The 18,185-nt window shown below is 42.2% G+C and overlaps 1 protein-coding gene across 1 annotated transcript; it reads right to left on the bottom strand.

The window, feature by feature from the left end:
- Positions 1–455: 455 nt before the first annotated feature.
- LOC135791163 (uncharacterized) lies at positions 456–17,543 on the bottom strand. The gene is made up of 7 exons (XM_065301472.1): positions 17,059–17,543; positions 11,396–11,503; positions 5,693–5,907; positions 4,368–4,503; positions 2,677–2,810; positions 2,086–2,302; positions 456–1,909 (listed from the first exon to the last, which is right to left on the bottom strand). The coding sequence occupies exons 2-7, from the start codon at positions 11,439–11,441 to the stop codon at positions 1,740–1,742; spliced, it is 918 nt and encodes a 305-aa protein (XP_065157544.1). The 5' UTR covers positions 11,442–11,503; positions 17,059–17,543; the 3' UTR covers positions 456–1,739.
- Positions 17,544–18,185: the final 642 nt, after the last annotated feature.

Below are 18,185 nucleotides of genomic sequence, written 5' to 3'. Positions count from 1 at the left end.
GATTTCGGAAAGCCGGCGAAAGCTCTCGGGATCGTTCACGATTTCAACACTAATACGCAATATCGGTATCGCAATCGCATGGAAAGCATTGCCTTATTGATTTTCGTGAAGGTGGTGATAAATAGATTATTGTTAAAATTTCATCTTCATTTCTTCGTAGAGATATAGTAAACAGTAGATTGAGTCAAAAATTAGAATCTCGTCATTTTATACTTATTCTTTTTTACATTTTACGATATATAGATTCTTAAATTGTGGGTTTACCCTGCTGCGCTACATAAATTTATGTATCATAGTGTTTATACTTGTATTTTTCTTGGTTTATCTGCGGCAATTGTTGCTTTACTACGCGGCTGTTGTTACATTTATGTATAGTGTGTATCATAGCAAGCCAATTTTACACAAGCATCTATTTAGCCACACTTCTAAGGCCTTAAAAAATAATTATTTGGAGTGAAATGTCGAAACTACATTGTTTTGAAACATTTAATAATTTATTTTTTACTTTTGCCTTTAAAGTGTTAGTTTTTTCACGGTTTTTAGATACGAAAAGTGGTATTTTAAACACTGATAGCCAAAGCGGTGATTAAAGTACTTTAGTCACAGGCTTTAGTCACGGGGTGGAGCATTTCTCAGTAGTGGGCAAACGAATTTTCGAGATTTAATAAAAAAAGTTTAAATCCAAAATCTCAACGTGGAAATAGAGTGAAAGTAGAAAAAATAGCTTAAGCATCATGTGGCTAAACGTTGTTAAACACTCGATTGATTAAACGCTTGCTACGCTGGCACTTAATCAATCTCGTGACAAAAACTCACGTTTAGCCACTTGATACTTGATATACTATTACTTTAGTACTTTAGCACGGCTTTGGTCGTCCGTGATTAAAGTGCCACTTTTCATACTTCAAAAAGTTTTTTGATAATTTATGCATAATTATTCATGTATTGCTTCAAAAAATATAGTTTCAATGTTTCACTCTTCAGGATTTCTTATGAAGCTTATGAAAATAATCTGGCCTTAGTTCTATCGTCTTCCGCGCCCTCTACGGCTTCTCAGAGAGCATATTACGTTATTTTTTTCTTTGAATTTTGAAGTGGAAAGCACTAAATCATGTTTTACTCACACCTGATTTATTTAAATACATCGTATCGAGTCGCAGGGATCTTCTTTCTCTCCCCCTTCTTGCCGCTCGCAGATCTCGCTGGTTATTTACATGAAATTATTATGGAAACACTCAATTATCCATGATTACCATTAACAACATCGTCGACTAGTATTCTTACATTAATATATTATAATGCGTTATCATGCTCAGTTATCTTTATCATAAGAACGTCAATTCAGACAATCATTTTTAGTAATAAGTCGTTAATAAATATAAAACATTTATCTCTCGCTCACCACAGCGGCGAATTCGGTGCGCGATGGTCGCGCGACGCGAATTTTAATATCTCCTCTGTTATTCTTTACGTTTTACAAGAATATATCTCCATAATTTTTTTCTGTGTTTTTTTTTTCTTCAAATATTTTCATAGACTTTGCGTTTGGAAATTTGCATGCTTCGCGAAGTTTGATTCGAAGCGCAAGTTTCGCGCGTGTATTTTTATGCTCATAGATTTTCGTGTATGCCCCTGCTCTGCGTGTGCGGGGCTTACAAGTTTCTACAAATTGTTGTCACTGCGACGTGGCTGTGTGGGTGTAATAGTGTGTATAAAATGCAAGCCTAACTTATTCGAGATTATGTTTTCGCGTTGAAGAGCAGGTTGCACACCAGCCAGCCGGAAATAAGCAGGAAGTGCGATCGATGATCCGGGTGCAATTGCGGTTGTCGGTTCGATGTTATGTTTTCGACGAGATTGTTGTCGGACGATTTTATCTCAGCTGGTATCTCGGTCATTACAACTTCGACTGAAACAAAAGGGACGTCTTTGCAGTTTATGTGCGCGCGACGAATCGAATGCACTGAGTTTTGAGTTTGTGACACACCACACTGACTAATTAAAGTCAGCGATTCTTTCGATTCGGTGGGTGGGTGAATAAATACGGGCTACTTGGGTTGATTGGTAATTTATGTGCGCACTTACTTCGGATCGAATGCCGACGCTCGTCGGCGTACTTCTCCTTGGGTCCGATGTAGCCGGGAATCGTCGACATGCACGTCAGCCATAGCTCGCCGTTGTCCCCGGCGTGCAGTTCCGACACCTCGATGGACAATTGTTTCATCGACGGCGACCGGTGCTCATAATAGCCGTGGCCGTGTATCCTTCCGTTGGAGAACGCGCGCGTCAGCGACTCGTCCACCTAGATAAACAATAAGCCCGGCGCAAACAAAGCGAATTACCTTAATTGAAAATCGATGCGTTGGCGGAACAAATTGCCGGGCGTCCGGCGGCGGCAGATACAAGCGTTAATGAATTAATGCCTATCAGAATATCGTTTTCGCCTGCAACTCCACACACGCCCCATCGGCGCGCGTGTTTTTTTTTTCTCTACACGCATACTGCACTTAAATTTGCAAACAAGATCCGCCGGCGGCGGCGGCGGCGGGTGCGGGCGAAAACTATTACGGAAAATCGATGCGAATTAGCTGGGAGAGTTTGTCCCCTCTCGGCGTTTTCGGCGCTGGCGGGATTATGTTAGGTAAGTGCACGTATAAGTTGCGGGCGCGATTATACCTTCACTCCATTGATTAGCCACGTAATGTGCGGCGGTGGGCGGGCGGGCGCCGTCGTACAGTTGGCCTGCAATACGTCCCCGACTTGGTACGTGTTCTTGTCGAACGTAATGCTCGGGTCTTTCTCCTGCGGCTCTGCAATTTCGAGAAGAATCAAATTTTAACTGAGTGTCTCAAAACAAATTAATCCCGGCGTGCGCGACGCCGCCGCCGCTGCCGCCCGACGACGACTAATCTCGTTCGCCGGCGCCGTTAAGCGACAGCAACGACGCCGACGAGCTCTTCCCGCTTGTTTAATCTTCGATCTGCAACCGGAATCCGACAAGATGTGCGCTTTTTAATTTCGGTTTGCCCACTTTTTCAATTTTTCGGTGTGCGGCGTGTGTTTCAGTAACGGCTCGGTAGAAGGAGGATTTCGCCCCGAAAGAAAGTTCCGCCATTAGTAAATACCCGAAACTCGGGTCGCGCGTGGAAATTCATCGAATGGAGTTTCGGCACGTTCCCGAATATTCACCGGTACGAGAGTGAATACGAGCTCTGCGGGCGGTCGCAGCGAACCCGAAAAATTTTCAATTCAAATATTAGATAAACACGGGAATACTTTTTAAATCAAATTTATGCGATCAAACAACAACGGCGTGTTTATTCTGCTTAGCTTATGACCGCGGCGCGCATAATACGCGCGCGTTGGGAAAACTTCTTAAAAACAAGAGACTGAAGCGAAATGTGAAAAGTGGCATGTGAAAATCTCGTCCCTGTCCCTACTGCCACATTTTAATGAAATCAATAAAAAATACGATGTCGCCTGCTGCGCGCCACGGAACTTTAATTATATGTAGCGCGTTATTTTTTTAATTAATAGCAAATATTTTAATTAAACGCGCGCAGTCAGTTGTCTTTCCCTCGGCGTGAAAAAACCGCACACTTTTCAAGGAACATCAAATATTTATTAAGTTTTTTTCGGCGGTGGTTTTTCTTCTTCGGGTGATTTTTTGCTGATGTGCGATAAAGTGTCTATTCATTTTCAAGAATATATCATCGTGTCGACGAAGGTCAATTTCCGTTCTATATATTTAATGTTCAACAATAAAAAAGCGCACACAGGACGATATTGATTTTTGCGATGCGAGGTATTTCGGATGCTTTGAAACTTGCTCCCCCCGCCGGTGGGAATACTTATTCACGTGCGGGGGCGGCCACCGTCTTCCTATCTGCGCGTAACGTCCGTGTATACACAATGGGTAACAGATAAGGAATTTCTGATCACTTGTGACGTTTGAATTTACTAGGATTTTGCCCATTCGGGGGCGGCGTGTGTGTTCGGTCGCGAATATAATACACTCATGTATGTGTGTGTGTGTGTACGCCGAATATATCAACGTTGTTTGCTCCACTAAAGTTCCGAGAGTACAAATCGATATTTGCAACTTCAACTTATTCATTCCGAGATATTTGCATGTCGCGTACGTGTTGGATGCGCGAAGTTGCTGGTATCGGTTTCCGCATACGCGATGCCACCCACGGAACAAATTGAGTTGAGTCTAATAGCTTTGTGTGTTCTTAAATTGTTTTTTTTTTTCATTTTTCGTGTGTTTTTTTTTATCACGCGCACGTTAATCGTCAAATCAAACACGAGGAATATCCGAGCGTTTCATGCAAACAGAACGCTCGCACACATGTTAATATATTTACCAATTATCGTGAGCGTTTGACTCTCGGAGTCCTTGCTGAAAATCGGCGTCTCCATCGAAACGACGCACGAATACGACCCACCGGCGGCGAACGTCAGCCGAGTCAGATGGAGCTGCTTCGCGCTGCTGTTTGCCTTCTGAAATCCGAGACCGATAATATAATAATCATTGCCCGGCGTGTGCAGCCGGCGTGAATAAATCAACACACTACCGATATATGTATATACACACATTCGGAATCCGAGATCGAATTTTTGCTATATCTCCACTCACGCGCGCATCAATTATTAATCAAGAGTTAGGTAATAAACTGGAGGGCCAACTCACCTAGTCACACACAAACGCGCGCCTCCACCCACATAGTGTTTCATTTCGCCTGAGTGCGATTTTATGTCAACATGCATGACACTCTCTCTCTGTCTCTATGTGTGTATGTTTGTGTGTGGGTGGAGGACCCGGAAAATTGATTGCATGCATTTTCGGGCGGCTTTTTGTGTTCCAAGCGGCGTTTAACTTATTCACACGCGTCTCACAAGCTGTGTGCCCCGTTCTCCAGCGCCTGGCGTGTTCGTATCCCTCGCCGTTCCACTTCGTCATGTTTTGTGCGCCTGGCTTTAAATTCGAAATTCGCTCAGTCACATGTCAATAACGAGATAGACACATTTACGAAAAGAAAAAACGAAAGACGGGGTCACGATTCGACTTTATATCTCCACAAATCTCGCCCCCTTAAAATGGAAATAAAAGCAACGGCAAAAATGTGTCTTTATGCATACGTACGTACACTGAGTGACTGATTCATGCATTACAATTTTATTTAAATCATAAAATCGCCAGAGTTGTTTTTTTGTGCTTCGTTGTAGTTTTCTTCTTGCTTCTTTTGCCAGTTTCGATGCGGTTCAGAACTGTTACCCAAAGTAAAAGTACAAATCGTCAAAAGATTCGTGGAGATATAAAAAAACTCGATATCAAATTCCAGCCCGAATGCAACCTCAGTCGAAGAGCTCGCAAGAGATTAAATTTCCTAATGAAAACTCAAAAAAACCCGGGTGGCGAAGTTAATTAAAGCAAGCGCAAGTTTGGCTCGCGCGCGAGAAAGTTGAACTTATCCGAATCACAATCACAGCTGGCGCATGTTTGCACACGATGTATACACAATGTATACTTTGTGCACAATGCGCCATCCGTGCATTGTGTCCAGTGTCCCATGTACCCCGAATGGGCGAGCGGGTGCATTGGGGTAGCGCGCATTGAATACGCCGCCCGGCAAAGGAGCAGTTGGCGGACTTCACCGGAAGCACGCCGCCTATGCGATATGGAACTTACGTTCAGCTCGGCGCCGTCCATTGGAAAGTATCGGTACGGCGGCTTGCGGTCCTTAATGTATTGGAAGATCTTTGTGCCGGCCTTCTGCCACTCGACTTTGTATAATTCCTCCGGGGTGACGCTGTGCTCGCATTTGAGCAGGACATCGCCGCCGCGCACTGCATACCTGGGCATTACCAATTCCAGGCGATCGATGTTCGCCAAACAGCATGAGCCTGCAAAAGTTGAAGATTTTTGTTAGTATCATTGATTTTTCATTTTTAATTTTTAAAAACTCGCATTGATATTGAATTTTTAGGGAAACGCACATAAATTTTGATCGAAAACAATTAGTCCTGCATGGTTTTTCAAATTTAAAAATTCATAATAAATCAACCAAAGCTACGATTTTACATTTTCTTTTATATATTTAAAGATAATTTAATAGACTATCAATAACAGTAAAGATATTTCTTTAAATCCAAAAACTTGAAAAGTTATTAATAAAAAACTAAAAATGTTTCAGTTTTTTGTTCATAAAAATATCGCGATTTTTAAAAATCAATAAAAAATTAACGGTTTGACATAATTAAATAATTCTTTCACTATTAGGGAGAAAAACTCATATATTTTCATACCAAGCAAGAAATTTGCAAAAATATTAAAAATTACAGCTTTTACAAGCGTTTTTCTACAAAAATGCCGTAAAATTTAAATTTAAATACAAGTTGATCATTAACACAGCACAATCCTGTCAATTTTTTTGATTTTTATTATTACTATATTGATTCTTAATTTTTAATTTTCAATAACTCGCATTGACATTGAATTATTACGTCCCGGCCGCGCATAAATTCCGATCGAAAACAATTCGTCCTGCATTCGACTGAATTCGGCCATCAGCTTAATTGCATTTTGGCCCGCATTCGGCGCGGTGATAAATTTTTTAACGTTCGCGGCTTGATGGATCCGTGGAAATTATTATTACGCCCCACAAGCATTGTTTATTGCCATCGATTTCTCATCGCCATTGCGTTTTTATGCAATCATAAGCATCCGAGGCGTTGACGTCGTGTCAGCCGCTTGCTTGCGCCATCAAATCGCCACGAGCACGCCAATTAAATATTTAATTACACTATTGACTAATGAAAGTTTCAAACAATTATGCTCTCAATGTTTCCAATTAAGCGCGCTGCGGCTAAAAGGCAAAATGAAAACGTTCGGATGGAAATAGCTGCTTTTGGTTCGACATCAAACAATTCGTTAATAGAGTTAGCATGTTGTTATAATGGGGCGGGGAGGGAAAAACAGCAGCCCTGCGAGAAATCAAGACATCATTAACAAGCGAAACGGAATATTGGGGCGTGGAGGAGGAAACGCATAACTGCCCGCGGAAGGAAAACGCATAAGAGCATAAACAAGCAAACGGAAGTACACAACGACTCACGAAAGCCCTTTGGATATATCGCGTGTAATGGAGTACGGTGCTTCGAAAACAGCCAGTAAAAAAGTCATTAGGTGTTGTTGTTCATTGTTACGCGAGTAGTGGGCTATTGTTAGTGCTATTACACAGCGACGCAAAAATCCCCGATGAGTACATTCATAGTACGAGTACGCACCGCGGATTTTCTTCCACAAAGACTCTCGGATGATTACGCCGATCGAATTTCCCGGCGCGAGTAAACGAATTAGTCGCGCGCTGGATTACAACGCGCATGCTCGCAGCGAAAATTGAAAGCACTTAAGTAAATGCGAGCTGTAAATGTGCGCCATTAGCGTTGTGTCGTTACACAACATGCTCGGATTGTAAGTACAATGGAATTGCACATTTCCCATTGTAGCTACATCTCAAATTGCACTTTATATCACAATGAAACTACAATCGCCCGCCGGCACACCCGTCCGGGGGCCAAACTTTGGTCGGACTTTATTCGAACGGGCGTTTCAATAAAGATTTGCGCGCATTATCCTATCGTTAATCAATTAGTACGGGTTTACAATTGTAACAACGTGAATTTTCGAAAAGAAAAAATTGTCCAATGCTTTGAGTTGCGGTATAAGTGTCGAACATAGGATTTTTGCACTGATTTTCCCTTTACGTGCTCATAACTCGCTTCTTGTGTGATGAAGTTTCTAACTCCGAATTATTTCCACTCGAGCGTATTGGTCACCAGCCCATTGAGCCGGAGTGATTTGATTGACGCCATTAATCAATCCCGGATATCATTAATAATCAAGCAATTAAGATTAAAATCGCTGGGATTTCGGGCGGCGGACAGGAAGAATACGCCAAATCAAATATGCGATTGTGCGCCGATCACAAAAGTGGAAACAATCAATTTCCTCTTCAAGTTTCCGTCTAATTTGCCAATGAATACGAGCAATTGAAGCAATTGAAACAATTCGACATGCGGGCCCCGCCGATTCTTCCCATTCAGTCAGGGACTAATCGAACTCATTCAACAATCTCCCGAGTGCGCCGCCGACGTTGTTTCGTTTCGTTATATATTTTTTTCTTCTTCGTGTTCCTGCTGCTGCCTTTCTGCCGTTTCATTTATTCGACTCATACGCACGCCCGGCGATCTTGCGCGCCGCGTCCGCGCCGCCTTTCGCAAACGTTTTCATCTTGTTTCATCCGTTATACCGTTATGTAATGCGGCGGGCGCGATCGCGACGTTTTCAGTTTTATTTCGGCAATTCAATAAAGTCCCTCGGCGCGGACCCGAGCGTGTTCCTTCATTCGCACTGTATTTTTCCTTTCTTTTATGTATCACGATATTTTATGATATTCAGGGTTGCGAGCAAGGCACATTACAGAGTTTTCACATAAATTACACGCAGAAAATAATACGCAAGTGTATGATAATTCAAAATTAAAGAAGTATCATAAGTATTGTCGTGAATGTCAATTTAAATTGTATAGGCCCGAGCGACACTAGTTATTATATTCATCTACATTTGCAATTTTTTTTTTCAACTTTAAAAATTCATAGTAAATCAACCAAAACTACGATTTTATATTTGATTTCATATATTGACAGATAATTTAATAGACTATCAATAACCGTAAAGAAATTTGTTTAAATCAGAAAACTTTCAAAGTTATTAACAAAAAACTAAAAATATGTCAGTTTTCTGTTCATAAAAATATCGTGACCTTTAAAAATCAATAAAAAATCAACGGTTTGTTATAATTAAATAATTCTTTCACTAATTAATAAAAAACTCAAATATTTTCATTATAACTTTGAAATTTGCAAAAACATTGAAAACTCAAGCTTTTACAAGCGTTTTTCTACAAAATTGTCTAAAATAGCGCTACAAATTCGTTAATTCAGTTAATCCAAGTCGATCATTAACATAGGGCGACCCAATAAAGCTTGTTACGCGAAAAAGAAAAATACGCGACGTTTGTGGGCTAATTGAATAGTTGACAAATAGTTGCGCGGCCGGCAACGTTTGGCTTTGATGCCGCGCTGTAATTAATAGCGCCGTGCGGTGTCAGGCGATTCATAAACACGCGTTTGAATGCGTTCGACGGCGGATTTCTACGAGATTAGCATGACATCTGCTAATGGCTCCTCGTGCCACAAATATATTGACACAAATGTCGTGAATATGCACGAATTTCGCTCGGGATTAATGCGCGAATCAATGAATCATGTCAAACAATTAATCTTCGACTAGAAATTTGCTACATAAATGCGAAATGCTACGACGTAAATATTTCCAACATAATAATATAAATAACTCGGTTATATCTCGGGTTGCAAAAGCGTGTCGTGGAAAACCTATTGGAAGAGGCAAGCCGGCAAGTCGAAATATATGTTCCGGTTCGGCTGGCTGTTTCTATTTCTCGTTTTATTTCTATTATAAAATGGTAACACATTTGTTCGCTCCTTCGTTTGTTGGCTTGTTTCTCGTGTTTTTTCCAATAACACTCCCGGAACGAGTCTAAATAGTCGCTGAACGTGTCATTGTTGAGTGAAGTCGAGTCGTGACATACACGTTGGACAGTGTTGTTCCATCGGTCGGTCTATGCTGTTCTATTTTTCGATTGTTTTCGATTTTTCGACACATTCGATTGTGAATTTACTCCCAACTCGCTTGGATCGTGCTGGCAATTTGTTGATTTGCAATGTGTGGGAGAGAAAAACGCGCCTGACTGTATGACACATAAGTACCACCACAGCCCCAGCGGGGGCGGGTGACTACTTCGCGACCTGATGGAATTCGACTATGTGTTGCGCTGTTGATCTTATCCTGTTTTTACGTGTGCACGCCCGATGCACGTACGTGTGTTTTCCAATAAAGTGAAAACCGCAGCGCACGACGCCTGGGGGTGGCGTGCAAACATGTGAGCATTCGACATGCCCGCAACAAAGAGGCCCGGAAACGCCCGCGACGAAGAATGTCTCGTATTTTTCGTTTGTCCGCGCGACAAGAACAACAACTTAGCCGCCACAAAAGCGGCGACGAGGACCTATTTTCCACCGCGCTTGTGCGCAAACAATGCCCGGAATTGAAGTTTCCAAGTGTTATCGCAATCGCGCTTGAAACAAAACCGAAAGAAAACAAAAATTAAAAACACAGCAAAACAAAACAAAACAACGACTAAACAACCCGCAGGCGCTGCTGCAATTAGAACCGCGTAGGACGCAAGTTTGCGGTGGCATTGTAAATGTGTCATAGATACGCGCGTAATATTTCTGCGAAATTTATTCGAATTGATTATTAATTAAAAGCAGCTGGTGTGCATGTCGCCCCAGGTGTTAGTAATTACTTCGGCGCGGCTGGCGAGACGGGCGCGAATTTTCTGCGCGATTCGGGACGTATGCCATCCGGGAGTCGGCGGCAAGGACGAAATGGGGGCCACGCGCTCGTTTTGAGGGTTTTCGCCCTAATACGGCTTCCAACTTGTGGCGCGCTGGCTTTTTGTCCTTCTAATGCCTTCCCTAATGCTTTTTAACAAGTTGCGTGTCGCTACAAATAATTAATAACAATAACCGGCGTGTGCAGCAAGTTTTTAATCCGGCCGGTATTTCATATGAAGAAGGTGAAGTTTAATTAAACAATAAACCATTCCAGAACGACAAAACAACAAAAACACCCGCGGGTGATTAACGCTGTTCATCGCAATATTTTCCTGTTCAGCGAAACAAAAAATATTTTTGCTTCCTAGAAGAAAAATAAAGAAAAATCCGCTGGTTGTAAACTAGGAGTTCATCTCCTTCGTATACCTCTGTTTTTACGATTCCGTAGGTATTGTTTGATGTGTTCACTGTCGACTAGCGACATTCCAGAGCACAGTTCGCCGAAATTTCTTAAGCGCACGTCGCGCGCAACAATCTACAAGTCATTCGCTCCCCCTTCAAGCACGAGGAGCTTTGTTCACTGCTGCACGATGTGGGTAAGAAAATATGCGAGCGGAGAGAAGCTCGAGTTTCCGTCGTATTTTACGGCGAAACGCCAGCGCGCTGGCAAACAGGTATAAGTGTATTACATCTTATATAATCTTAAATGTTTAGCGCAACGCTCGGAAATATGCGCTCGCGCTAAAGATGTGGGTATTAGATTACTCGGCGCGCGTAGTTCTAGCACGGCGAATAAATTTTTGTTGAAATTGCAAGAAACTAGGATATTATGCCTGTGACTGCGGCCGCACGCGTGTGACACACCGCTTATACCTTGCCCTCGCGATGTAAATAAACTCGGTTTGCTTACCTAGCAGCAGGAGCAAGTAGAGAAATCCTCGCCGGAGAATATACATTTTATTTATCTTCGCCGGTCGTCGTCGTCGTAGCTGGTTGGTCGCGCGGTTGAATGCACCACCTGAAATTTGTTCGGTTTGAGGAGAGATGTTTACACCACATAAATAAACAACGTTATTTTATTTGCCAAGATTATGCGCGTCGCGGCGGCGACAAACAGGAAAAATTCCGAATGCCGCGGCGCTCAAAACAAACAGCTTTATTCCCGCCGAGATAAATTATTCACGAAGCTTGTAATTCTAATAAAAATTTGCGCGCCGGCGACGCGCAGGAGGACAATGCCGGCGAGATGAGCACACAGCGGAGGCGGCGCATCGCTAAACAACGCCGCCTTCTGTATTATTGCACCTTTGTGCGGAACATATTAGACTGCTCGGAATCTCAACCGGCGTAAACTTCATATTGCGCGCTTTTATTTGTTTCGCAATTTTTCCAACACGCAACTAATTTGTCATTTTAACAATTTTGTTGTTTTTTTTTTCACTCGTGGATACTAAATTGAGAAATGTTGTTTCGGCGCAAACCAGTTTAACGTTTTAGTGCGAAAGCAATTTGCAATCATGCAATAAAAATATTGGATGCATTCGCCGCCCCCAGCGATGCATTTCGGTTTGTTTTATAAACGTAGCGAACAGATTAATGAACCGAATGAATCAGTGGGCGATGTTTTAGTTTAATTTAAATGAAATATGAGCGAAATTTATTTACACAACGCAGAAAGACACTCGAAATTACATTGTTTTTATTTGGCGTATTTTTCGCTGTAACGCAAACAAAAATAATCAAATTCCAGATCAAATGAATCCCCGGCATACACACGCCCATCACCCCAGCCGCCGCCGCCGTCCCCGAATGTAGAATAAAACATTTTCGGCACGTAAAGTGTGAACATTACGTTTGTATAGAGTTGTCTCGACGGCGTTTCACTCCGTAATAACTTAGCTCATTGTTATAAATGAGTGGATTAAACGTGAATACGCCAAGGACGCGAATGCCATCGCGCGACTGTATTAATTATGTTTTATGAACGACGCAAGAATGGCATTTTTAGTAGGTGTAGGTACCAGCAGCAGCAACAGCAGCTTCGCTTTATTTCGTTTCGTTCGGCGCAAGCAAATGGAATCCTTGTATCTGTGTCAGTTCCGCACGCCGAATGCGAGGGTGGTTCAAATAGGACATGGCGAGTAAATATTTATGATGGCAGATAGCAAACTGCTGTTTGTTTTCAGCCGCCGAGACCGAGGTAATAATTCTTGAAAAAACAAACCCACGCGTTTCTATTTGCGGGCCCGGCGCGCAATGATGATGGAAATTGCGCCGCGAAAAACAACCACAGAGGACTAAACTGAATAATTTTTGTTTTGTAAGTATATGCGTGAGGTTGGCGCACGGTAATCGACCACGAATGAAACTATGTATTTTTATTCCCGTATGTGCAGCGCGCATTTTATTGCGCTTATCTGAAGACATGTACAACGTGCGAAAGTGTTGTGTGCCACCCTTGGCGGCCGTAGAATTTCCCACATTTCCAGGGGAAAGTGAAGTAAAAACAACGCGTGTGTGAGTAATAGCAGTACATGTAAACACAGCGCGTTGAATTCGCAATTTTGGTTAATTATTTGTTTTGGGGACGACTGCGCTTTGTATGCGCTCTGATTATTTATTTACTCTGCAAATTACATTCGTACAATTCGCATATTGCACCCGGAGATTTTGATTTTGATAAATCTCATGCCAGAAATTTATTTTTGATGGCTGGGTGGGAAAAAATTGAATTTTCTCGCCGCCGCATGCGAATAATTGTGTTTCGTTAGTAAATTGTAAATCTGGTCTAAATTTGGCAGCGCCCGATGATATTATTAGAATCGAGGCAGCGCGCAACTTCGCTAAGTGTATTATCGGCGACATGTAGTGTATCGATAGCGCGAATCGATAGTTTAAAACTGAACCGCGCACGTTGAGCAGCGGCTGATCGCGTAACGAAGAGGCGTCGCATTAACCGAACCTGATACTTTATTAACATTCGCACTTAGCGTTCAATTTTAATTAACTGTTCAACGCATTGATTTTCCATCCACGCGCGGCGGTCAATCCGCTCCGGAGTATTTCAACAGCGTTTTATTTCTGCTCTGCCTGCTCTGGAAATTCTCATCTTTAATTACATTAGGCGTACACTTGCACGTGAACACCGTGAATTATTTATTTGCGCATGCTGGGCCAAACTATCGCCGAATTTCCTCCCGTTCTACTCTTTAATGTTCATATTTCATGTCTGGTGAGCGCGAGAGTAATGCGAAAATAAATGAAATATTTCTTTCATCTCTCACATGGTTAATAATTCATCCGCTGGTTTAGGTTTTGGGTTTCTGCTTGCGCGGCGAGTGTCAATAATCCCGAAATAAACCACCGCGCATTTTCTAATTACGCGAATTTAAGGAAACATTGAGTTAATCAGGAAACGCGAGTTTTCGCAGCAGAAAAAAAAAATATACAAAACCACCGCCGCCGCACCATGTCTGAGGCTGCATGAACCTGTCACTCAAGTCTCGAACCTTTGTCATGAGTTGTGCGCGCCCTACTTGCCGCCGACGTTGCCGCCCCGCTGGAGGAGGTCGGATATAAACTCATTAACATGTATGTGCGCGTATACCTAGGAGAGATCCCTTCAACCGAATATTTTTAGATCGCGGTGCCTTGGCCCGCGCCCGGGAGCGGAAATGTTTCCAACTGGTCATGATAAAAATTGCACAACTATGTCCTAAATGTGGAGTTTTGCGTGGGCGGACGGAACTCGACTTTTTCTATTTTTGTACTTGTTGGATTATAATTATCCGTCATTTCTTTTTTTTTTTTCGTTTTGTTTTTTGCTCGTTATCATTTAAAATGCGAGTTGCCTTCTTTAATTAATTTTCAATAACAATACCATTAACAATGTTACGATATACAAAACATACGCGTACATGAAATAAAGCGCGATTTAATTGGTATTTGAGTAGTCTGGATGTTCCATTACCAGTGTTTGTATTTGTTGCTTTTAATGATTGCTATTCGACGCGCGCGTCCACCCCCGAAGGGCTCTATAAATATGATTCGTGCTTTTATTTCTACAATCGCCATCGATTTTTTTATTTATATGCGCCGGCTACATAATTAAACTCATTCATATTTCAATCATGCTGCGAAAAGAAAAACCTAATCACAGCATGGGCGCAAATTATTCCCTCTCCTTCCCGCCCTGCTGAACAAAGCGCCGAGTGGGATGTCAATCGCATGCTCGAGCGGGCCATAAATAATTCACGTGAAAAATTTAGATTAATACGTAATGCGAAAGGTCAAGCATGAAAATCGCATGCATTCGTTATTGTATTAATTACGGGCGAGCGTTCAGGCATTCCAGTTGCCCTCCGAGGGGAATACGCGAATAACGTTTTACATTCCACGAGCGCGCGTTTTGAGTTATCTAATATGCTTCGGTGCGCGGAAAACGCAGGATGCAGGATGCCGGAGTAAACATCCGAGCAGTGCTGCATCTGCTTTGTTTTACTGCGCGGAAAATAAGAAGCCGCGACGCGATCTGATGCTGGTTTGATTAAGATGAATGATGAATACAACTAGCGCTTGTTAGTTTTGCGCCGCGAAAGGAAGAGCATTTCCTTGTTTCGGTTATGATTTTTTTCCCCTCTGCGTCCTTATTACTGTTCATTGAGAATCTCAGAAAGTGTGGCAGTTGAAAACGACTGGAAGATAAAAGTGCGCGGCTTGATATTTAATGTGATAAACACGTTCAAACTACAAAGTGAACTTTACTTTACTCGAACGCAGCGGGCCGTTTTGCTGAGAGGCGCGCACGCCGGGTTCTCTAATAGAAAGGAAACGTCAAGGAGCAAACTGTTGATTAGGACAGTGACGAATATAAATAGTCGGCGTTTGAGTCTTATTTTCGCTCGATCGTTTCGTTTTTATCGGCGTCTGCTTCCCAACGTATTTTTCGAGTGGAAGAAAACCCCGAGGCTAGGAAAAACGTTGATGTTGATGATGGAGTTATTACGAGTAGTATCCACGACTATTGTTGCCAGGACAATAAAATGGACAAATGCGCCGAGCTGGTAATCCGAGTTTCGCGAAATTGGCCTCGAGTGAAAATACTTACTAATTTTTTATCTTGTAAACTTTTTCTGACTGCGGACGAGTGCCACCATTCTTTTGTGCGCAACGGAAACTCGTTACAAGAGTTTCGCCAGCATTAAAATAAAGCAGAAACAAAACAAAAAATTCGCCACTCGCCGGGGTTTTGTTTTAATTCACGGAATTCGTCGCGCATTCGACGAGAAACTTAAATATTTACGATGAGATAAGATGGAATAAAAGGCAAACACAATAATAGAAATACAAACATTATATTCGCTTCATGATGAAGAACAAATATTGTGTCTTGGGGGTTTTTAGCGTCGGCGATGTTGGCTCGTTATATTGTCATAGGAGACTTGTTATTATGGAATGTAAAGACAACAAAGAACGCGGGCTTCCAGTCAAAACTACTCATTTTCCTATGAGTTGTATGGAATATTTAACTTGACGTGTGAATAATACGTTATAGTTTTTAATTAATAATTTTAATTGAAAACAGCGCAAGTTTCATTTATGATGATAAAAATAATCTGTATTAAATTTCACATTTAACTTGATAAAAGTTTGTTTGGTTAATTAAATGCATTGAAAGTTATCAACAATTAAAGTGGAGTTTATGGAAACTCTTTAAATCGACGTAAATTTGTCTGCAACTTTTGATATGTGGCCGTTTCAATTAAATCCTTACAAAGTTACGTCCAGAATTTAATACGGAATATATTTCATCATAAATTATTAATATAGGTTAATTGCTTTAAAAGTTATTAACTATTAACTACAATTATCGAACTAATAATCACTGTTCTATTATATATCGCGAGAAATGTTTTAGTTATTCATGAATAACTCAAAAACTACTTGCGCGATTCGTAGAATTCTTTCAGGAGTGTATTCTGTGTTTAATTCTGTATCTAAATGAGAAAAGTTTCGTTAAACGAAGTATTTTGTAAGAAGTTATAGCCAATTAAAGTTGACTTATGTAAAAACTTGCAAAGTTGATTAAAATATGCCCGCAACTTTTTTGTTCAATTAGTTACCAATGAAATATTAACATAATTAGATTGAGAATTAAATATTTAATCGATTGGTGAATAAATCATGGTTTTAAGTTAATTGGTTTAGGAGTAATCAATGAAAAACTGTGTCAGTTGAGTGAATTTATTGCAGAAAGTATGCGAAACGTTTGTGTTATTCGCGTTTTAGTGGGAAATATTGGCGAGAATTGAAACAATGCCAAATTGCAATATTGGCATTGATATTTGCGCTATTTTTGCCTGCATTCCACATGAATAAACGCGTTTCGCCGCCCGCGCGCGCGGAAGTTAACTTGTTGGTTGCGCACCACTTTCCGGCGGCAATCGTCGCACCGAGCGCGCCCGCCACTAATGAAAGCGCAACTTCAAAAATGATTCGCCGACAAACGAGCAGTCCAATCAATGTGACAACCGCACCACAAAAGCAACAATTACACAACGGCTGCATACTTACACGTTTTAATTAAAAAACTTTAAGCGCAACTATATTTTGCGGCTTGTGTTTTAACGATGCACTTTTATTAGTTCCGTCGCCGTGCGGCGGCGTTCAGGCCCACCAAAGCGGGAGTAAACCAGGCGGAACACACTGCACAAGCATTCAAGCGACACGAAACTAAATTAAAATTGCAGTTTAGCGCAGTTTCGCGGTGAAGTTTTCAATTTAAAGGGTTGAGAGAGAGCACTGGGGAAAAAGTTGAGTTTTAAACACGCGGTAAGATGATTCACATTGGCGTTTTTGGCTTCGTTTGCATTTTGATAGACATTCAGTTAACTTCCGATTGAATTCGTCGTCGGTTTTTTACTGGTGGTGGTGGTGGTGGTCGAATTTGGCGAAGCGCGGTGGCGAAATCCGCGCGCTCTCGGCCGCGTATCGTCACTTACACTGAAGTGGCAAGTGTAACATGCACGCCGTCACGGCTTCGGATCAACTGAAAACGTCGAAGCGCGATCCGGGGGCGGCGCGCATCCGTCTTCGTCGCACTCGGCGCGATTTTGCATGGACTCTGGCGGTTATCATGTCGGGTGCCGGCGCGACGGCGGGCGCTCGCGTCATGCGTGCGAGGCGCCCGTTGCTGCCGCCGCCTCTGCAGCCGCCACCGCCGCGCTGCCGGCGCACTTTCAGCTGCTCGGCCGACCGATGCCGACGGCGGCGCGCCACCTTGCTTCCTTCCCTAACGAGAGGACCAGCGGCGCAAAAAAGTGGCGGAAAAGTGGACAGTTTTCGAAAAAGGTAAATTAGCTCGTCGTCCATGCCGTAACCGTAACAAAAAACTCGCTTTACCCGAGTGAGTTAACGGTGAGGAAAGAAAGAAATGCAGAAAATCAATTGTACTCTCCATAAAGCAGCCAAGCACTTACTATCTTATCTATGGTGGATCGGGAAAATGTGTACCGGCGCGAGGGTGGAGGATATCTGCGCAATTCCTTCCAGTTTAGATTAGATTTGATCCCGGAAAGCTGCCCGCCTGATGAAGGGTTCGTGGTTGCAGATATTTAATTCCGAAAAGGTTTTTTTTTTGTTTCGAAACTAAACTGTTACCTAATTGTGTTTAACTGCGCAAATGTTGCCGCATAGAAGTA

The sequence above is a fragment of the Atheta coriaria genome, unplaced genomic scaffold, assembly GCF_025399875.1.
Source record: "Atheta coriaria isolate IRGN ID8LTWV9N9 unplaced genomic scaffold, Caltech_Dcor_3.1 hic_scaffold_4_pilon, whole genome shotgun sequence".
Lineage (NCBI taxonomy): Eukaryota > Metazoa > Arthropoda > Insecta > Coleoptera > Staphylinidae > Dalotia > Dalotia coriaria.
This window is presented reverse-complemented; position numbering and strand designations above follow the sequence as displayed.

Bases quoted from the DNA above. Each gene is read 5' to 3' on its own strand.
- LOC135791163 (XM_065301472.1), bottom strand. From the start codon at position 11,441: ATGTATATTCTCCGGCGAGGATTTCTCTACTTGCTCCTGCTGCTAG. The intron at 5,908-11,395 runs GTAAGCAAACCG...CAACTTTTGCAG, and splicing joins CTACTTGCTCCTGCTGCTAG to GCTCATGCTGTTTGGCGAAC. The intron at 2,303-2,676 runs GTATAATCGCGC...TTGTTTATCTAG, and splicing joins GGCTAATCAATGGAGTGAAG to GTGGACGAGTCGCTGACGCG.